Source organism: Leptodactylus fuscus, chromosome 6 (genome assembly GCF_031893055.1).
Source record: "Leptodactylus fuscus isolate aLepFus1 chromosome 6, aLepFus1.hap2, whole genome shotgun sequence".
NCBI lineage: Eukaryota > Metazoa > Chordata > Amphibia > Anura > Leptodactylidae > Leptodactylus > Leptodactylus fuscus.
The window spans coordinates 45,906,636-45,930,142 of NC_134270.1; the positions used below are offsets into that span (position 1 = coordinate 45,906,636).

A 23,507-nucleotide genomic window follows, 5' to 3' on the forward strand; every position below is an offset into this window, starting at 1 on the left:
TATTTCTGTACTTTTTATTATTATCAAAGCTTATTTACAAATCAGAGGAAAATTTATTACCATTTTGTGTATACAGTTGCCATGTTCATATGCACCAGGTACGTACAGCTGCTGGTCCATGGATGCAGGCTTAAAACAAACCATGTATATAGCCTGATCCTAGAGTTATGTAGTATTCTACTGCCTTGTATATCCCTACTGGTGACCCCTGTGTCTGTGCTCAGACAGGTAATACATATGGTTAAATCTGGTGTTGAGCAAATAGTATTCATCGAATACCCTCGCTCCCATAGGAATGCATGTAAGCCAAACAACGAGGGGTTAAGCGCAGTGAATATTTGACGGCCGCTTACACGCATTCCTATGAGAGCGAGGTATTCGACCGAATACTATTCACTCAACACTAGTTAAAAATGAGAACTTTAGTTGTTTGGTCTACAGATATAGCCCTATTCAGTGGGATTAAGTGTTGCTTTTTTTCTTGTGACGTAGACACAAAATCCTTTATGCTTTGCAGAGTAATTCCACTGTGCTCTGAACTTGCAGCTTCACAAGCAAGCATGGAGAAAACAGGTCTTAAATTTCTGCAGTGGGTTATTTTACATACACATGTGGACAAAAATGTTGGTCCCCCTTGTTTAATGAAAGAAAAACCCACAATGGTCACAGAAATAACTTGAATCTGATAAAAGTAATAATAAAATTCTATGAAAATGAACAAAGGAAAGTCAGACATTGCTTTTCGCTTCAACAGAATTTTTTGAAAAATAAAACTCATGACACAGGCCTGGACAGAAATGATGGTTGCCGTAACTTAATGTTTTGTTGCACAACCTTTTGAGGCAATCCCTGCAATCCAACGATTCCTGTAACTGTCAATGAGACTTCTGCACCTCTCAGGAGGTATATTGGCCCCTCCTCATGAGCAAACTGCTCCAGTTGTCTCGGGTGTGAAGGGTGCTTTTTCCAGACTCCATGTTTCAGCTGCTTCCAAAGATGCTCAATAGGATTTAGGTCAGGGCTCACAGAAGGCCACTTCAGAATAGTCCAATGTTTTCCTCTTCGCCATTCTGGGGTGTTTTTAGCTGTGTTTTGGGTCATTATCTTGTTACAAGATCCATGACCTGCGACTGAGACCAAGCTTTCTAACACTGGGCAGCACATTTCTCTCTAGAATTCCTTGATAGTCTTGAGATTTCATTGTACCCTGCACAGATTCAAGACACCTTGTGCCAGATGGCGCATAGCAGCCCCAGAACATAACAGAGCCTCCTCCATGTTTCACAGTAGGGACAGTCTTCTTTTCAAGATATGCTTCATTTTTCCATCTGTGAACATAGAGCTGATGTGCCTTGCCAAAAAGTTTGATTTTTGTCTCCTCTGTCCATAGGAGATTCTCCCAGGAGCTTTGTGGCTTGTCAACATGTGGTTTGGTTATTATTACTTTTGTCAGATTCAAGTTATTTCTGCGACCATTGTAGGTTTTTCTTTCATTAAACAATGGGTACCAACAATTTTGTCCACGTGTGTATATATACATTTTTATTGCGCATAGATCATGGAGTCCTGGACCCTTACCAATGCACTGAACAAGTTTGTGTTCTTCCTCCAATTTGGGGAGCATGCCCACATACATACAGTTCTCCTTTGGAATGAATGGTCATTTCTCAGAGGCTTTCAGCCCCCAAAATCATTGTGAATAATTTCTTATAACTTTTTATATGGACAGATTGTTGGTCCCTTTTTTTGAGTATTCAATATGACTGTATGTCTGGCTTTCTATATACAAGCGCACACCTGGCATTTCTGTATGTGTGTAATATGTCAGGTACTCAGGACGCTTGTAATAGTGTGAGATGTGTTTTTCTTCACATAATATTTTTCTATCCTCAAGACTGATGAGGAGCTCAGGTGAGAAGTCCTAAGAGCCAGAAATAGCAGATCACAGAGAAAGTGTGACATTTGGCTCGACTATAACTGTATAACATTTCATGCATCAGTCTTGACATGGCATGGAAACCTTGACAAGGATATTAAAGTAACGCCTTCACATATTGGATCATGCTGGATTTAGGTTTGCTTGGCTCGGTGCCTCTAATTCGATGTGCTCGCTACATTCCTGAACACCTTGTCTAGTTCTCCTCACTGTGTCCGCTTAATAAGATTTTATGCAAGTTGACTTGGCTTTTTCTTTCTTATTTTGATAGTCTCTGGTATGTGGCTCGCCTTAATTCTTACAATGTGCTACAGAAGCAGTGTGATGGCTTCCCATACTTACTACAATTCAGTTTTATGTACAATATTATGCAAACTAAGGCTCTGTTCACATCTCGTTTCATTGCTCTGTAGAAGTATATGCATTTCCTCAGATGCAAAGCCCCAATATATGCCATTGCATAGACATACACTTCAGAATTTTAACATAAAACTGGACCATAATACCTGTACCAGACCCTTAACTCTAAGACACAGATGGGCCGCCCAAGGCTCTCGAGCCTAGGTAAAACCACCTTTACACCACATCTAATTACAACCCTGTACTTCACCCAAAGGTTCCCATTGTAATTTTTTTTCTGCTGGATGTACAGTACAGTTTGTATCTTTGTGTGTTTGTTACTCAATCATGTAAAAATGGCTGAACGGATTTGGATGAAATTTGGCACATAGTTTGTAACCTCGATTAACACATAGACTACTTTTTATCCCAGTAAATGACATGGCTTCACGACTGTTATGAATTTATGTTCATGTACTATATTAAACTGCTTTTGCTGCCAGGACTATCAACACTTTGCTGATAAAGCCAGGTCTGTTATCTCTCTATGTAAACACACAGATAAGACTGAGCCCATTGTGTACAAGTATTTGCATATTATCAGATCTGCTCCAGTACTGACACACTCAGATGGGAAAACATCTTTAATCCAAATTGGCAGTTTCCTAATTTTAAACATGCAGGGAAGAAGAAAATCTAATTTGTTGCAAAATTTGAAAACAACGAGAGCTATGAAGGAAGCCAGAAGTCACAGACTTCTCTTCAATCGGAGCTCAGGAGGATTGAGCAAGCAAGGCGTCAAGCGGCTCTTAGAGCAGCTGAAACACCGGAGCACGCGGATCATCGACACCAACAACGTGCTCGTTATATGGCGTCCCAGCCAGCTGCTGAGATACCGGAACAATCACAGGCGCAAGGAACAAGTTCAGCAGCAGGACAGCTTGAGAACTGCCGAAACGCCAAGTGAAACATTGATGGCAGCAATTTGCTGAATATAAGCGGATCATCGAGCCAACAACATGCAGACGAAGTCACGGGCAGAGTCTAGTTATACAATGTGTTATAGGAAATAGTATGATTTTTTTCTTTTACAACAGCTTGTTTCTCTGTGCTTTTCTCCCTCATTGGTTTTTTCCTCTATCTCCGCGCCCCCTGTTGTGTCCCTTATCACATTTTGTTTTTTAAACTGTTCACCCATTCAAAAGATATGGCCCTTAGAAGGTTATATGTAAAGAAAAGATCATTCACCTAAAGGGTTACTGCCCACTTGGTGAATAAGAGATACTTTACATATAATGGTCCATGGGTGATTTTTTTGGAATAGGTGGACAGTTTAAAAACACCAACTTGATCAGGAGCCCAGCGAGAAGCAATTGACGTATGGCATATAGTATTTTGTACTTGGTGACAGGTCCCCTTTAAGTGTTTTAAGCTCGCTTATTGTATGACTTACCGATTTGGTCCTCTGAGGACACGTTTTAGACAGAGCTTAAAGACACAGCTGTGTTTGTTTACATAGCAACAGCCATGTATGCAACCCTCAGGGGCTCCGGATGACCTGCATACATTTGTCATCCTCAATACATGGACATGACTATGTAAACCACAACTGGCCATAGACTTATTTATTTTAAGACTGAGAAAATTCAGATGGGATCTGTGGGCAATCTGTGGTCCACCATGGACATTACATTTATGGCAAACCCCACCAATATTGTTCGATATTTTTTGCAATAGGTACAGATATGCTTATGCCATATTATATTGTATATATCTACATTACAGTCTACATAGGAGACTCCACCGCAGATCCCACCTAAATTGGTGTAGGAAAGTCCTGCACAGAGGACATTTCTCTCCGCTGATTTCAGTATAAATCCAGTGAAACCCCAGTGGACCCCGTTCTAATCTATGGAGTCCGCGGGTAACTGCTCTTTTTAGTTGACCTGAACAACGTAGAGACCAACGCTAGTGTGAACTTAACCTTAATGAGGTCCATGACTCCGTTCCTGAGATGTGCTTCTGAGGGTACATCAATTTTTACTGAAGGTTTATCAGTTTATAGTTGATGACGATTTTATTTTTCTTAACGCTATGTTCACACTAGTGTCGCCTTTTTGTTGTTTGGGTCTACCGGGGGGCCCATACAAAGAAGAAATGGACTGCTAAAATAGCGGTCACGCACGAAGCCCAGCAGACTCATGGACTATAATGGCATCTGTCAGGTCTCCGTTATTTTTAAGCTCAAACTGGCAGAGGAAAAAATTTCTCTGTGCAGCACTTTTTCTTCGATTTTGTTTGGACGCTACAAAAAAGTATCCAACAGAGTATCTGGCACCGATGGGAACGCAGCCAAGGCTAGAAATTCTCCTTCTTCTGTCAGTAAGCATCCTATCCTACTGTACTTGGAGGTCAGTAAATGACCTTCACCACGATGGCACTGCTTGACCAGTCATTGTATTTCTATCGACTCAGGCAGTAACCCCAGATCAGATATTTATTGCCCAGAAGGACTTTGTGGTAGTCACAATTTTTAATAATATTGGACCAGTTTGGATGTGTTTAAGCATAAATTCCTAGTATTGTGATTGGCTCACATTGCAAATGGATGCATTGAGATACCTGGAGATTGTGCTGAAGAATTTGGTATGTGCTTTCTAAGTAAATAGATTCCAAGCTGTTTGTTGTCCCTCGCACAGTTGAGGTACGGGGCTGGAATAAGTACTGCAGTCATTACTCACATTCTTTTTAGGAAAAAATATTTTTGTAACCTTAGACTAATAAAAAGGCACTTGTATTTTTTGTTTTATGTTTGTTGGCATTAAACTGAGGACATATCAGCAGGAAGAGGTGTCCCATTCTGTTCAAGCCACCAGGCATATTTCTTCTTGTGCTATATTGATGGTAGAGGTCACTTTGTTCTCCCACATTCCTGCATCTTGGTTTCCTCACAGCAGTGTGTTAATACAGATAATACACACATAGCTTTTAGATTTGCACATAAATTGATATGCACATTTGGAGCATGAGCCACCATCTGTAGGACTAGCAACTGTCAAGTCTTATGGGCGATTACCACGAACAGAATCAGAATCCTGGATACAGGTCGGCATCAATGGTCCAGTCAGGGTCGTTGCAAGGCCCCAAGACCGTTCCCAACCTGCCATGCCGAAGACAGCAGTACAAAGCAGATGTGGTCACAGGTAACACCAGAAAAATCCTTTACATCCAGTGAGTCAGAGATGACTAGATTACCCACATTACTTTATGTACACATGTGCTTTGCCACTGCACTACTAGCACACTGACCCATTATCTTCTATGGCCCCATTCACACATCTGGGTCTGTGCATTAGACTGTGAGCCCCAGGCAGATTTCAGAACAGGTCCTCTACATGTCTGTTTTACAGTGTGGGGTCACTGCAGTAAATCAATGGATCCATTTAGGCATGAGCAGCCCATAGATATCATCCATGTGCTGTTTTACCACAGATCCAGCACATGCACAAGCCAAATACTGCAACCGTATTATATATCCCCTGAAAATGTTAATATCACCAACAGTGCCCTCAGAAATAAGAGTACCAATGAAATAGTATAGCCCATAGTAATAATTCTCCCAGTTGTGCCCAGTAGCAAGTGCACCCGACGCAGTATAATGTAACTTTTGTGCCTCCCACACACTATTATGCCCACATAGTATAACACCCTTTTAGTGGCCTCCACACAGTATAATGCCCCCTCAGTGGAGCCCACACAGTATAATATCCCTCAGTGGAACCCACACAGTATAATGCCCCCTCAGTGAAATCCACACAGTACAATGCCCCCTCAGTGGAGCCCACACAGTATAATATCCCTCAGTGGAACCCACACAGTATAATGCGCCCAAAGTGGAACCCACACAGTATAATGCCCCTCAGTGGAACCCACACAGTATAATGCCCCCACAGTGGAACCCACACAGTATAATGCTCCCTCAGCATAATGCTCTCCAGTACACACACACACTATATTGAATACGGTCTACAAGTCTGATATCAGACATACCCCTAACAGCTAGGCTGATCTATAAAATGGTGACTGTACAGAGCCTGGTATAAGGATGATACTTCCTAGAGCAATCACCATTTGATCAAATGCTGAAGAAGGAGAAAGGATTAGAGCCCATGACAGAATTGTGAATGATGATGATACCATTTTTTCTCTACTTTCTGTGTTGATAAATTTGATATTTATTCTTGCCAGTAGCATATAAAAGGTGGAAACACATGAAATAATAATGTAGATCTAACAAATATGCCAAATTTGTCCATGCACTTGTATTGGCAGATTAGATACGCTGTGCAATTGTGGTAAAGGCAACTAAACATATGATAAATGTCAGCCATACCAACCACATACAGTGGGACTAGTCTACAATTGAATCTGTATTAGATGTCTGGCATTATTCAGCCAATGTTGGTGGGAATTGGGCATGTTGGATCTAAACTTGTTGACTAGGGAGCTTAGCTGCTTAGGCTGTTCTTATACATTAGATTTTGGACGCATCTTCCATCCTACCCTTGCACTGCCTAGTTCCCTATCTTTGTATGTATGGCTGTCAAAGGCTCTGGCATTATCCAGTCTGCAGAGACGACATCCCACTGAATTTTCTGACCAATAATAACATCCATTCTGTATCACTGTATGCCCTGGTTCACATGTGTTCATTGTGTAGGTTCCACATAACTGCTTTTAGAAATCCTGTTTGTTGGGTATCGAGGGGGCAATGTTCCTCTACCTTTTGCTTCACTTTGAAGACGTCACACTTGTAGGCTCGGTGCAGAGAACATTTTGAAAGATTTCGCTCTGAGTAATTTCAGTGACGCCGTCTAAAAATGAATCAGAAAATCAAATGTATGAAGACATTAATCTGGGTCATGGTACGTCAGTTTTCCAGTCACATGTAGAGAAGAGATTTCTCATCCTTTTCTTTACATGACGGTTGGCGTAATCCAAACATTCATTACAGTCTTCATTTGCATGAATCATCCGCTTTATAATTAACACTTTCTCATCTCTATTCTCTGGGGTTGAAGAGAAGTCGTTATCATAGACACTGACGACATCTTCCCAACATATGGCACCAGTGTCTAATGGGTGGAGGTCCAACCTCTGTAGTCCCAGCCGATCAGAAGACTGCTCATTTAGCTAAAAGTCCTATTAACCTGTCCAATATTAAAGAGGACCTTTCATGGTTTGGGGCACAGGCAGTTTTATATACTGCTGGAAAGCAAACAGTGCTCTGAATTCAGCGCTCTGTCGGCTTTCCCGATCTGTGCCCTGGGTAAAGAGCTTTCAGTCCCGGTACCGTAGCTCTTTACAGTCAGAAGGGCGTTCCTGACAGTCAGAGAGGTACATCCTTCTCCACAGCAACGCCTATCGCGCTGTACAGTGTGAGCGGAGAGGAACGCCCCCTCCCTCTGCTCACAGTGCTCATCCATAGACGAGTATTATCAGGAGTTCCTCCCCGCTCACACTGTACAGCGCGATAGGCGTTGCTGTGGAGAAGGACGTACCTCACTGACTGTCAGAAACGCCCTTCTGACTGTAAAGAGCTACGGTACCGGGACTGAAAGCTCTTTAAACTGGGCAAAGATCGGGAAAGCCAACAGTGCGCTGAATTCAATGCACTTTCGGCTTTCTAGCAGTATATAGAACTGCTTGTGCCCCAAACCATGAAACGTCCTCTTTAAGGGTGATTAATTATAACAATGTGAAAAATTATTGTCTGGTCTAGATGTTCTGCTGGTCATCTGACCAATGTTCAAGCAGCATAAAAAAAAAAATGGAGCTTATCGGTGGCACATCACCCTGTGCGAACAGGGATGTGCTTCCGATAATCAGTGGAGCTGTCTTTGTAATAGACTGATGGAAACCGGTGCCAATCAATGCTCATTCTGTGCCTCTATATGCAGGCCTTTCTTCCCTATTTCCTTCAACCATTCATCCTCCCGTTGCCTATCTCATGACCAGCTGTCTATCCCATGTGGGTTATGTTAAATTTGGTAAGCTTGATATTCAGTGTTGGTACTTTGTAGATGACCTTATTCCTTTCCTATGTTAGAATTAAATGTAACTACAAATGGCATAGCATAGTGATATCCCACCAATGTCTATGATCAGATAGCTCCTTTAAAGAGGACCTTTCACCAACTTCAGTTCTTAGCATCTGTTAATAAGTTAGTAAGAATTTTTTCATCTCTAGTCCCCACCATTCCTGAGCAATCATTGCTGTTATTTTTGGTGTCTCATATACTATTTAGTCTCTGTACTGTCAAGAGGGCGGTGTCAGGCAGGAGCAGACAATGGCTGCCACTGATTGGAGCTCTGAATCACACCCCCTGCCTGACACCACCCTTCAGACATTACAGTGCTTAAATAGTATATCAGGCATCAAAACTACCTGTACTTGTTGCTCTGGAATGGCGGAGACCAGATAGAAAATTCCAACTGTGCTAGAATCAGTGGAGCAGTGCTAAGAACCTGAATTGGTGGAGGTGGTGAAATGTCGTCTCTAAGCTGTGTAATGTCAGAAGGGCAGTGTCGCTCCAATCACAGTCAGCCAGTGTCAGAGCTCAGAATCACACCCTTTGTCTGCTCCTGCCTGACACCATCCACCTGACAGTACAGAGCCTAAATAGTATATCAGGGACCAAATCTAACAGCATAGATTGCTCAGGAATGGTGAGGGCTAGAGAAAAAATTCTAATGGCACCAGAATCAGTGGAGCTGGGCCTATTACAAGATTCTAATTGGAACTGGAGTTGTAGAGGCGGTGAAAGGTCGTCTTTAATTAGCACATCAAGCTCAGAAATTAACTGTGCTTGTTGCTTGGGAACCGTGGGGTGGGGGCTAGAGACACAATTTCAACTGCGCTGAAATCAATGAGGCGGCACCTGTCACACAATGATGCCACAACCAACTGTCTAGCAACAGGAAATAATAGAAATAAAAGGAAGTCAAACTTCCTCCCTAAACATGGAGCTGCTTCTATTTCAATCCCTATATGTTTTCCTGGAATGTTCTCATGACCTCCCACATCTAATAAGCGTAATGACTTGACTCTATGATGAGATGCCGCGGTTTAAGCCTTAATGTTATGTTTTCCTGACCAGACGAGAGGCCGCCTATTAGATTCCAGTGCCTGCTGGGATAGCGTTTTACACGTGTCCTCTCCTTTTGCCCTATTATTGAACTTTTCAACTTTCAAAAAACGAACAAGTACAGTAAACTGAACTAAGGACCTCGCAAGCCACCGCAGCGCCACTCGCCAGAGAAAAGGAGGCCCGCGTGGGCCGGCCGCGGCCAATCATTGCAGCTTTTATGGTGTTGGGTCTCTGTTTTTTTTTTACCCTTAAGTGAATGAAGGGGGAACATGGGTTGAAACAGAGATAGAAAGCTTGAGGATGATCTGAGAAGAAGAGGGGGGGATATGTGTGTCACGTTGATTGCGGTTTGGCCGACTGCCAGCTCCTAAGCCTGACCGGCAGTTGAACCATATAGTTAAGGCGTGTTATACAGCTGAAAACTTGTACCGCAGCCAATAAGTACACATCCAAAGGGCAAAAGTTTATAAAGAGTTGAGGCTGCGCTGTTTAACCCTCTCACACTGCATGTAATGTACACTCCAGCTATTCATAAAAGGCATCTTTCAATAACAATTACAGTCAGAGCCCTGACAGGCATGTGTGTTCCCTCTCCAAACCTACTGCAGTCTTTCCCAATAGCTTATTTTTTTCTATTTGTGACTTGACAAAAAAAAAAGAAATGTTTTTGTATTTTTAAGGTCTTTTTTTTTCTTTTTTTGGTTCACTGCTGTTGAGAAACATGTGTTTTTAGTATTATTTTAACTTACTTGCAGTAATTCTTCCTTTGTGAAGGGCAGAACACGCTGTTCAAAATGGAGCAAAGTCTGCATTATTTACATGCAAATGAATCCAGCCGGTGACTCACATGTGGAACTAACACACAGCAACTGGGGACAGCCAGATCCTGTTGGGTTGGATAGTCTGCACGTCAGCCAGGTTTTACTAACACACAGCACCTGGGGCACTTAGATCCTGCTAGTGGTGATAGTCTGCAAGTCAGCTGGGTCTTACTAACAGCAGCGGGGCAGTTAGATCCTATTGGGGGTGATGGTCTGCAAGTCAGATGGGTCTTACTAACACTCAGCATTGGGGCGGTTAGATCAATATTGGAGGTGATGGTCTGCACGTCAGCTGGGTCTTACGTATGCTTAGAACCTGGAGTCAGTGATAGTCTGCAGGTTCGCTGAGTTTTATTTATACCTTTATTATATAGTGAGGTTGAGCAGTCCAAGCCTTTCATTATACTGTATCTTAAAAGGAGTTGCCCAGGATCATAAAAAATGCATTTAATTTATTTATTTTAATCTGTTTGTTTTCCCCCTATAAAACAGTGCCACTCCAATATGTGGACTGTGTGTGGTACTGCAACTTAGTCTCAACTGAATGGAGCTGAGCTATAATACAGGATCAAACCTGTGTTCGAGAGAGTTGTGTTTGCTTTAGTAAATACTTATATTCTCAATAGTCTCTACGTAAAACTTTGTGTTGTGCCGACCCTCTTTGAGTCCTCCTGGAAAGGTATAAATTGACAACTGAGCAATACATTTTCTTTTGTCAGTGGTGCATGCCGGTACTGATTGGACAGGGTCAGGTTATGTAGGAAATGCCCAATTTCCAGGGGGAAATGGTGCTTTATTGGTAGTCACAGCACAACACCATTCTGTAAGGATCATTGCCATAAACAATGGCCTCCATAATATGATCCATCTATCTGATCGGCCTGCAGCAAAATTAAGATATATCCCTAATACAGTAAAATTACATGAAACCAAATAGCTCACTCTCTTTTAGCCCTTAAAGGGGCTCTATCAGCAAAATCACATATGCGTGAATAGCCTTTTAAAAGGCTATTCAGGCACTGTAAATGTTATATTAAACTACCACCGCCATTTTAAAATAAAACCCTAAAACAGAATGTGATAAACTTACCCATCGTGCACGGTGGGCGGGCATTCAGGGTGCGCCGTCTTTTTCATCCACGCCTCTTCTTCCTCCGATGTCCTCGTGTCCCGTCCTCCTCCGGCGCTCGCGAACTGACATTGCTTAAAAAAAATGGCCTGGGCGCATGCGCAGTAGCATGCGGCTTCTACTGGTCCTGGCTTGCCACAAAGTCTCTAAGGGGGAGGGGTTCACACCTGCACTTTTTGTCCAGTTTGTGCGATCCAGCCGGTTTCCATCTTCTTCCTCGCAAAACTGGACAGAAGATGGAAACCCGATGGTCAGTTTTAAAACCCATTCTCTTGAATGGGTTTGCAAAGCTGACCGCTTATGTGCGTCTTCTACCTGTCCGCGGGGAAACTGTTTTTTTTAAGCCGGACACAAAGTCGGACATGCAGGACAGTGTGGCTGCCCTCTTGCTCAAGTCCCTCTCCTATATATCCTAGGTGTTCATTAGAGAAGTATTGTTTATTACCAGCTTTCTAAAGCTTAGCCATATCTTCTGTTAGCCAGCAACTTGTTTGACCGACTGTCTCTTCCATACACATGCACACTCGGTTTGACTGAGCCTTGCATGTGTGCTGAACTGGAAGAGGTGCCTTCAGCTGCCCAATCCTTATCTTCCCCACCATCTGCCATTGTGGAAGAGTTAGAAGGCCTCCATATGCTTTAAATGTTCATGAAAACCTCGCAAAGGGAAAGGCTGGGATTCAGACGGATTTGGTTTTAGGTCAGTGGATGGCCAGCCAGTGGATGCCTGGTAAAAATTACTAATTTGAGGGTTAGTTATGTGTTTACTGGTCTAGTAAAAAGGTTGTAGGGGTTGGTGAGGTAGCAGCCACTGGTGCCTTAGGGAGCCCACATATAAAGGCACCAGTATTATAAGTTAGCACGTGGTGGGGGGTCCTGTGCCTCTACCGGTAATGTAACTTTGCAGATGAAGCTTCCTGCATTTTCCGGCCCATGATTGTGGGGCTTTTCTCAGTTAATATTTCCCTTCAGCGAGCTCATATTATAAATGCAAGCATACCATAAACAGACGTGAGATCTTGTTTTATTTGGGATTTGCTGCTTCTACTTCTTCTGTTCCCTCTGAAATCCAGTGACTCAACAAGCTTAGGATAGGAGGTCAAATGTGCCTTTGTTGAATAACAGGGTTTAATTGCCAGAAACAATAGCAAAACATGTCAAGTGGATTAAAGAGCAACACGAATCGACACTCAGGGGAACTCGTTCTGAAGCAAGCACTTTACAGTTTGTTGAGGAGAGGGAATACAGATGTACTCTCGGCAAATAGTGGATATGCCTGGAAGACCCAGAATTTACTATCAAGCGCACTCTGTGTTCAAAACCGCGGGGAAAGACAAGCTGTTCTTATCATAGGAACACCATGGACATTGTGCATATCAACAACTTGTTACACCATCTTGAACTTGTTTTCGCATTTAATCCAGACTATATATTTATTATTGCTTACGAGTATTGTGTTCACTTATATCACTATACCATAGAGTTTTATCACCATCTAAGATGGATAGAGATAATGGCCATATATCCATTTACATAATGTTCAGACCTATTAGATCTGATTATTTTCTGGCCTCAGAGGGATCCTAGTATGAAAGCCAATTCTAAAAAGACAAACCTTACAGTAAAATCCAAAAAGAGGGGCGATTAGTACCTGTATTATAGAAAACAAAGGCAAAATATTATATGCCAACCATTCCCAGGATGATAGATGGTTGACACAAATTGCAAAAGCGGCCAAGAGGAAATCCAATTTACTATAAGATCATTTTTTGTCTCAGCGATTTACAATTGGTGAGACTACCATTATTTGCTGGGGTAAGAAGACCCTCTCGGCCTACGTGGCGATAGCAAAGCCTGGAAGGTAACTGGGTTAAAGAATCTCATGATCAACACACTTCTGGTTTGCCTATGATCAGAGGTGCAGTGTGAAGCTTCTAAGCCTCAATGCAAAATCTATTGATAAATACTTTATTAATCCACAAAGGAAATTCAGTGCCGCAACCCCTAAACACAACAATACTGACAGCTCCATAATGTATAACATCATAGAATCAGATGATGAGCAGAAACACATTGTTAACGGTGGGGAGGGGGGTTGTTGCTGGAGGGTGGGGGGTGTGACTGGACAGTCAGCATTAGGGTAGAGGATGGAGAATTGGTTATGGGAAGGTGGGGTGAGTGTTGAATAATTACAAGAACAGGGGAGTGAGGGAGCTGGGACAACTTCTTGACCATGGCTGGTTTGGCACAGTGTTCATGGTGATTCAGCTTGTTGGTGACTGTTCAATTGAAGAAAGATATAGCGGTGGGAACAAGCGACCCCCTGAGCCTTTCGCTGCAGCCACAGAGCTGGACAAAACTCCCGTTGAAGGTACTCTGTTGGCAGATCACAGTCTGATGCAGGGAGTGGAATAGACAACCCTGAATTTAGTTCAGTTTCTTGAGAATCCTACGCTTCTCCGCCATGTCTCCGTTGTCCAGTTGGGTTCCCGTCACAGACCTGGCCCTCCTTATTAGCTTATCCAGCTTCATTACGTCTGCCAGTCTTGTGTTATTCTTCCACGCTGCAAAGAATAATGCTCTGACCACGGAGTGATAGAATGTATCCACGAGTCTGCTGCCGACCGGAAAAGACCTAAATTGACGGAGGAAGATCAGCTTACTAGTGTCCTTCCTGTAGACCTTCTCAACCTTTGCACACCAGTCCAGCTTATGATCAATGAAGATGCCCCAGTACTTTCAGACAAAGACCCTCTCAACCCTGACTCGTGGTGGTATGATGACTAGGTAGTCCATTATCCAATTCATCTATAGACTAAGACTATAGAACCAATGGTTCATGGATGCCCCTCCATAATATGGACCTGTTCAGATCATAGATGTTCTTTAGTCACTGGCCAACTATTGCTTGGCCCCAACTAAAACTCGATGGCCCAGTCTACGGTTCATTATAGGTTGCAACTTGAGACAAAGCTCTGATTAATATGTAATACATGGCCTCAAGTCTGACCTCTCTGTTACACCATAACTAAAAAATGAAGCGCCATTACATGAAGTCATCTGGCGCTACATGCTTAGGTAATCTTGACTCTTTCAATCAGATGGAAGGAAAGGGAAAAAAATAAACACCCTTTATGAAAACACTTGTGGTGCATGAGATTATTTGCTTCACATGTTTCTGAATGGTCTATTAAATCCAGGCTCGATGGGACTGGTTTGTGTTAAGCTTCCCTCCAGGAGCAGAGTGTGCTGCAATCTCTGTTCTCGGCAGAGCTGGCCATCAGTCTCTGGTTGACATTATATATGCTGTAAAATGGAAATTTTGAGATAAGCTTCCATTAATTTGTCAAGGATCTCACACAGACACATACTTTATCCTACTTTAGGGCAGCACTTTTGCTTTTAATCATTAGTGGTTGAATAACAATGAAACACCAGTCAATTACACCCCGCCATGATCTACCCTGATGTACTGCTCACTGTAACACCATAATGAGGTCAAAGGAATAAAAAGGGAATATTTGACATCTGATTTATTTCTTACGTGTTCACGAACCGCAGGCCATTCACTCGGACTGTTCTAAATGCTTCTTTTGCTAGTTCTATAGTGGTCATATAGAACCTATGCTTTTCAAAACTACAACCCCCAGCATGCCTTCCCCAAGTTATATCTTGTAGTCCTACTGTAAAGTAAGACCGTATTGATTCCCGTTTTTACAGCATGTTGTTTTAGATTACAACTTAAGATAGGTGATAAATGCCTGGTGAGGGTCCGACTGCTGGAACACCCAAAGATCACAGGAATAGGGGTCCCGCTCTCTGAATAAAGCATTGGTCATGCATGAGTGCTTTCAACTCTATTCCTATTCTGCTTCTTTTCACCAGTTCCATAGAGTTGAATAGAGTGGCGCATGCTCAGCCTGCACTCCCGTCAAACCGGGGGACATAAACTGTATACAGTAAATTGTGTGCAGTAAGTTTATCAGCACCCCCTAGTGATAATGCAATGTGGAGGCAACAAGGGATTTGGATCTGTGTAAAAGAAAAATTGAGCTCTATACAGATATATTTAAAATTAAAGGGATCCTATCATTGGATACCCTTTTTTTCTGATTAAAACGTAGGAATAGCCTCAAGAAAGGCTATTCTTCCTGCACCCTTAGATGTCTTCTCTGTGCCACCGTTCGGTAGAAATCCAGGTTTTCTTCGCTACGCAAATGAGTTCTTTTGCAGCAGCGGGGGCGGTCCCCAGCGCTCAAACAGTACTGGGGGTGTCCCCAATGCTGCGAGAGAAATCTCCATCAACGCCTCTACCTTCTTCTGGAACGCCCTCCCCGCGATGTCTTCTTCCGTCCTGGGGTTCAGTCTTCTAGGCATGCGCAGTTTACTCTGTCCTCGGCAGAGCCAACTGCTCTTGCCCGCGACCACAAGAAAATGGCTGCTTACACAGTAAACTGTGTAAGCAGCCATTTTCTTGTGGCCATGGGCATGTGCATTTGGCTCTGCCTGAGGCCGGATAGCAGAGCCGATTACGCATGCCTAGAAGATTGAAACCCAGAACGGAAGAAGACACAGGAACAGGGCGTTCCAGAAGAAGATGGAGGCATCGCTGGAGAGTTCTCTGGCAGCATTAGGGACACCCCCAGTGCTACAAGAGAATTCATTTGCATACCGAAGAAAACCTGGATTTCTACCGAACGGCGGCGTGGAGAAGACATCTAAAGGTAGTGGAAGAATAGCCTTTCTTAAGGCTATTCCTATGTGTTAGCCAGAAAAAAAGGGTGTCCAATGATAGGATCCCTTTAATCTGCCCATATTTTGGGGTAATATTTAGATTTTAAAAATCACAAAAAAGTTCACAGCTCATCCTCCAATGTATGGGATAAATGGCAAAGCATTGAACTGTGAATAGGTCATTGGCATCAGATTGGCAAGGATCTGACAAGACTCCCCCCACCAGTCAGCTGTTCTCAGCGGCTAGGGTATGGAGCGGGAAGCAGACAGCGCCGTTGTCAGTGCAGTGGCCAGACCAAGATACTGCAAATCAGCTCCCAGTCACCGAAGTCTGAGGCCAGATTTATTAATTTTCCAATGGACTAAGAGGTCATTCTGGATGTTGGACACAGCAGGGTATTCCCTTTAAGGGCAACTATAATCAGAAAAATCCTTCTAGTTTAGAAAATTCTGGGAAAAGAGAATGCTGAAATATAAAACTCTCTGCGTTATCTGTGAAAGTACAGGTTTGATTGTAGTCTTTAACCACGAAGATACACTTATCACACACACGTCTTTAAAAAAAAAAAAAAAAAAGAAGATAATTTGCAAAGTTATTTTAATTTTTATTTATTTTAGATGCATAACAATCTATTTTATGGGCTGGGTTGATATGCGGGAACCGGTGACACACTCTCTTTTAGAAATATTGATCATCTTGTAGTGTGTGGTCCAAGCAGAGTCCCATCTCAAAGACTTCTTATCCCGATAGAGCATCTTCTCTGTACTTGATGAATCCTTAATAAAGAGCTGACTGGTAATGAGATTATATACATTAATATAGTGGAGGCCTCTCTATCAATGTGTCATCTGCTTGTGATTATAAGATCCATGAGTGATTCATTACTGCCCGCTGTTAATCCTACTCTTATGGCTCATCTCTTGGCACACGAGTAAATTTCTCTAGTTCCATTATGCAATGAAAATTCTTCAATGCAATGGAAAATACATTTTCCATTCTACGTGAAGACACCTCTGCTGACATGGGTCAGAAGGCGCAGTCATGTCGTAGAACAGGTTCTTCTTATGTAAGGTATGTATATGTGTTCTAGAAGCATAGGTTCACCTTTAGTGAACCTGTGGAGATGCTTTAGGGAACGTCTTAAATATAATTTCTCCAATATAGTATGTGTTAATTTCAAGCCAAGTGCTGTTGAGCATCCTCCGGCCATTTCATGGACTGTCCCTACCAAACTGCCCACAGCGCTAGGTAGGAATCCTGACAGCCGGCACATTGGTGGGTGGTTTTAGAAGCAACATGACCTATAATGTGCTGGTGACAGAGAAGAGAGGAAGGGTGCGGAGTAGTTTTACCTTAGGTAGCTGAGACTAACTTAGTGACACTCTGCAGTTTAGGCCTATTCATCTGAGCCTACTCATGGGTGAAAGCTGTGGAGGGTAGAAATCTGCCTCAATACCCTTAGGCTGGTCTTACACGACCGTAATGATTCTACGGTCCGTATGTTGCTGATGAGCAACATACACTCCGCAGATGTCCATGTCCTGCCGCACTCGCCCATCGAGTTCTATGGGCGAGTCCGTGCAGTGCTGCAATTCACGGGCATTACGGACATGCTCTATAAATTGCGAACCACGGTTGCGGCCCGGCCACAACACGGATAAAATATCCGGTGGTGTAAGAGGCCGCATTGAGTATAATGTGTCCGCAAATGAGGGTTTTCATTTGCGGACTTACATTACGGTCGTGTAAGACCAGCCATACACAGGTCGCCAGGTCTTCTACAGAATCTAGTAGTCAGCAGTTTTGCAAAGGTTAAAACTGCTGACTTACTTGATTTAGGGTAGGGCTGGATTCCTGTCAATCATAATGTTGTAGCATATCTGATCAATATGCCATAAAATATACAATGGAAATACCCCTTTAACCGCAATCGCAGATAAAAAGTATGGTTGTATGCATGAGGCCTAAGTGTGTTTACAATGTGGGGCCGTTGCGGTTTTTCCTGCAGTACGAAACGTCCCGTGGGGCCTTCGCCTAAAGAGAGTTTTCTTATGTAGACATCCCATTCAAACCCTCTCTTAGGGCATATGGATATCATAGACTACATTGTGCAAGCCAGAATGGTCTGTAGTAGGGGGTTTCCTACTCTGATGGGGTCAATCAATCCTTGAAGTGGGTGGCCAGGACTGATTCAGCCAATATTACTGTAGGAAGCCCATCATTGCTCCCATATAAAGGGGTTGTATGTAGACATAGTTATTGTCATTATAAAGGAAACACTTCAAACAGAAACAAATCTAAACCTTGTGTATAGGGAAATAAAATGTTCAGTAATATTGTATTTTCAGTATTGGGTCGTCCTGCTGTTTATAACCTGCCCCTCAGTAAATACCACAGCCTGTCATTACCATTGACAATGGAGACACAATACAAGATGCCTGGCCGCCTCAGCTGAATAAACATTGTATGAAGTAGCTTATGACAGTGGCCGGCTCCTGCCAGGCTGAGACGTGACCAAGTGATTGGCAGCCTTCACTACTGCTCAGAAAGCTCCATATTGCTATACTCTTGTTACCTGTAATGTATAGTAAATGACCCAGAAACAAAGTATTGGAACCTGGCAACATTGTACAATGCATTAATGGACACTACAACCCAAAATGTTTATATGACCCTATATACCAGGGCAGAAGTTAGTGACCAATTATATGGAAATCTCTTTGTTACACAGACCAAGCTATTCATTTGAGTTGAAACCATGTAATGCATTATTTCCCCTGTGGAGGTGCTGCAGGGGAAAATAAGACTTGCTAATGGTCTATATTGCAGATTTCAGGTGAATCCCAGTAGCCAAACATTCTGTGATCAGCTTTTTTTATGGAGGGCCCTTCTAATGTTAGGTTCACACCTAACATTGGTTCCCCAACAGAACCACTGAAACAGCGGTTCCACACTGAACCTTGTGGAGCCATTGAATACAAATGGATCTGCCAGGTTGTCCATCATTTTTAAACTGAGACCGGAGGATGAAAAAAGTCTCTGCAGGACTCTCTCCTCCGCCAATTTTCAATGGATGTTGCGAGACTCTAGCGTGGATGTTGAACATAGATCAACAAAGTCATTTGTATGAGGCAGGCTTTTTGTTTAAGGGTTAGTTATCATTGGCAGAAAGTACCCCTACTGCCATTCACTTCAATGGGAGCTTTGGGTGGAATCTGCCCAAAGATCGAGCAGGATTCTTCTTTTTTTTTTTTTTTACTGCTAGCTGATATTTTTTGGGTAGTGGAAAATGAAGCATGTTTCTTCTAAGGGCTCGTTCACACGGCGGAAAATTTTCCGTCTTGTGGTTTTGTGGCACGGCTAGCCGCGACGGGATGCCAATGTAGTACATCGTGGCATCCCGCTCCTGATTAGGCCTAAACAGAGGCATGTCTTGAACCGCAGACATTGCAGGTGACTCAGCCACAGAATCCGCGGCAAGATAGGTCATGTCGCATGTTTTTGTCCGCTACTAGCTAGTGGAAAAAAAAAGCAAGTGGTTCCCATTGAAGTCAATGGGAGCCATTTTTGCAGGCGGATTTTGAGGCAGTTTCCACATCAAAATCCGCCTGCAGAAACCTCCATGTGAACATACCCTAAAGAAGTGAGTATAAGGTAGAATTTTTTTCAACCGATTCTGCCACAAAAACTCCTCTGTGTGAATGTGCCCTTAGGGTACAACATATTAGGCAATAGCAAGATAGCAATTTTATACAGCACTTCAATTACCATGGCAGCCCATCAGCAGACACTGGCTGTTTTATGGCAGCCTGGACTTTCTGCAGAAGACGACAGATTTGCTGGACAACAATCATAATAAATGAATTAATCTAGAAAATGTATTATTGGATCTGTCTTCATCACCAGTTTCCATTGGCTCTGAAGTTTTACCTCTACAGTGAGTCACATGAAATATCCGAAAGAACTGTAATGTTCAGCGCCACGCCAGAAGTTTACGGTAAACTGTGAGTGCACCCCTAGCAAATTAAAGAAATGTGTCCGTTTCGTATAATACATCTTGGAGAATTCTGGCCTTGCTTGACCTCCATGTCTGACCTCAGGTAGAGTACATCTCCTGAAGTGAGCACCACAATTTCGTATTAGTATGGAATTACACTTGAAGTCGCGGAAGGTATATAAAAACTCCAAAGGACATCATGTCGATATTTCACGAGCTTCTGCCGGCGTCGTATTTTGGAGTACGGAGTAAGGACACTTATGTTAGGCAGTCTCTGGCTGAAGCCTCTGCATTTTCTCTTCTTCACAGTAAGGCTCTGTACCCGTGCTTGAACTTTCTGACACCATCCCTGGTCTCTTTTTGTCTCTTCATTGAGCCGTGCTCTCCCCCGCTGCGACCAGCAGACATTGGGGCATTTCTGTCTTGTATTGCCTTTGTGTGCTCATTAAAAAAGAATCAGAAAATCTATTGAGTGCATGTTTAATGTAACACAGATGTGAGCCACACTAGGGTTTGCTCTGCTTTTCAAATTTTCAACTTTTTTTTTTTTTTTTTTTTTTGAGATTCATCAGTGTTTCTTATTATTTACAGAAAGAAACTTGAGACAGCGGAACAGACTGTAGTTTATAAGAAAAAAAAAAATAATATATCACATAGTGTGGAATGTGGCTCGTCTTCCAGACCAAACCAACAAGTTTGGCAGGCACTGATGGACTGTGACAATCCTTGCTGTTCATTCTAACACTTGGAGAAATAAGTGTGAAACCCCATTACACTTGAGGGTCCTTAGTGACACATTCTATTACCAAGTTGAATGTTATGCTACCAGGAGTTGCTGGATACAGAAGTATCTTTGTTCTCGGGCCTGATTTTTCCCTCTCCCCCATTTCCTCTGTATACATTCCTTTTAACTTAATACTAAAAAAAGTTTTCTGGAGCCCAGTGAATTCTATTCCATATGCAAGAATAAATTTTATGGCCTTAACTTTTAACTGAATAGAATGGAGAGAGAGAGAGAGTTACTTTTCATCGAGAGGGATCTTTGACGTTCTTTGTTCTCCCCTTTGCATTGGATTAATGTCATATTTGCCAGTAGTAAAAGCCAGTTACGGAAATGTTTGAGTATGTGTTGGGTGGATTTTCTTTTACAGCTTGGCTCTGATCCTTCTAAGGTAAAAAACGTTGGCAGTTTGTACAGCAGAATCTTGGAATTTTCTCCAAGACATTCTCAAGTGTTCAACTATTCTTTGGCCATGTTGAGTCCATTACTGGTTAGTTCTTGGGCCGTCTTTCCAAAAAACAAGACACTTCTATCTGAAGTACTTTATAATAGCCTAAATATTTTTCTCCTTGGGTCTCTGTAGAATGCAAATTCAGAGGATAAGAAGGCCACGATGCTGCACCAGTCCACAGGGTCTCCTTCCGCGGTATTCAGAAACCCAAGCTGAGGGACAGGAGCAACTGTTCAGACTGACAGACAATATCCAGGATGAGTTGTAAGTTATATACATCTTTATCAATGAAATGGACTCTATTTGCTTGGTTTAAGTGAGCCCCATAACCCTTGTGCCACTGGACTATTTAAAACATAGCTAGTAAAGCCCTACAATCCCACATGTCCCTATTCACCTATTCACTGGAGAAATTTGGTGCATACATTACTGGGTATGTTCATTTGCAGATATTTTTGGAGTGAATGCCACCTCTGGGTTATCATCACCTTAGCCATGTTGGTGCCCTAGCACTTGTAAAAAAAATTGTCCTTTAAAAGGTGTGTACCAAGTTTCCCATTGAGAATGATTGGAGCTGCAGAGCACATGCCCAGCCTGCTTAGACGAGAGAACCGGACCTTGGTTGTCTAGATGGTTTGGGGACCCAAGTGGTAAGATTCCCACCAATCATGAAGTTATACACTATTGACATGGAATAATGTCCATCCCTTTAATGCCTCATCATTTTTACTTTCATAAGTAAGGTAGATCAGAGGTCCTCAACCTGTTGCAAAACCACTACACCCATCATATGTTCTACAGCTGCCAGGTCATACTAAGGGTTGTAGTTTTGCAAAAGTTGGAGAGCTCATATAGAGTCTTATTATGTAGTTATATGAGATGATGGTTTGCCATTTTTGATTCACACTCTCATTCTTTTACTTGATAGTTTCATCGCTGTTGAACACATAGACAGCTACTGCGTTCTCATCTCATCCAAAGCCGTCTACTTTCTTAAATGGGGCGAGTATGTGGACCGCGATGCAATCTTTTTGGAAATTAAGTATGATGATCTCTATCACTGTCTTGTTTCAAAAGATCACGGGAAAATTTATGTTCAGCTGACTAAGAAAGCTGAAACAACAAGCAGTGGAATAGCTATACCGGGGCCATCACACCAGAAACCCATGGTAAGATGTGATTTATGCTGACTTAGTGTTAATTCATTTTTGGATGATTTTTAGATTTATTTATTTTATTTTTAACATTGATGTCTATATAAATGGATGGCCACACATTTGCTTACATTTTTTGCACCTGTTAGTATCTAAATAGAGACTAATTCTGCCTGAAGTATCTTTAAAACCGGAAACAAATAGCTAAGAAAAGCCCAAATTAGCATAATATAGAAGATCCAGGAACACTGGAAAATACCTGCAGGCATGATACAGCTAAAACGGTCCCTGACACAGGAACAGTGCAGTCTATATAGAGTATAGTCAGGAAAGCTGTTTGTTTGTGAATAATACAATGTCTACCAATAAGTATTTGGACACCCAGTAAAGTTCTGCGGAGGTGGAGTTATGGTCTGGGGTGTTTCTCCTGGTATGGACTGGGACCCTTGGTCCCAGTGCATGGTAAACTCCACGCTGACGCCTATTACACTATTTTAGATAACAGTGTGCTTCATACATTATGGCGGTTCTATGGGTCGGACCAATGTAACTTCCAGGATGACAATGCCAGCTGTCATATAGCGAGGGCTGCCATGGCTTAGTACAGTGACAATCAGGTTAACCAACTGGACTGGCCAGCCCAGACTTGAACCCTATCGAGCACCTCTGGGACGAGTTGGATTGCCGAACTAAGGGGTGCAGCAGCCGACCAAAATCGATGAAAGAACTTACCTGTCTTCTGCAAGCCGAATGGAATAAAATACCACTAGCCGTCATACAAGGACTTGTGGAAAGCCCCAGAGGGTTGAGGCTGTAATTGCCGCTTGTACTGCTTGGAGCACAGGTGTCCAAATACTTACTGGTAGACAGTGTATACCATCTGTAATCACACACGCAGCCAGAAAAAGTTACAAGTACATAGAAGGCTTTTTTTTTTTTTTTACATTGTAAGCTGCTGAGAATGTTCAGTGCAGTACCCAGACAAAGCCGTTTGCAGACAAGTGTTGAGGTTG

At 42.6% G+C, this 23,507-nt stretch overlaps 1 protein-coding gene across 1 annotated transcript in view; it reads left to right on the forward strand.

The window, feature by feature from the left end:
• The window catches only part of VPS13D (vacuolar protein sorting 13 homolog D), a 177,634-nt gene that overhangs the window by 151,904 nt on the left and 2,223 nt on the right, over positions 1-23,507 (forward strand). The window contains exons 69-70 of the mRNA XM_075279845.1: positions 21,473-21,604; positions 22,269-22,509. Of these exons, the coding sequence (XP_075135946.1) occupies positions 21,473-21,604; positions 22,269-22,509 (373 nt within the window). The remainder of the gene's footprint in view (positions 1-21,472; positions 21,605-22,268; positions 22,510-23,507) is intronic.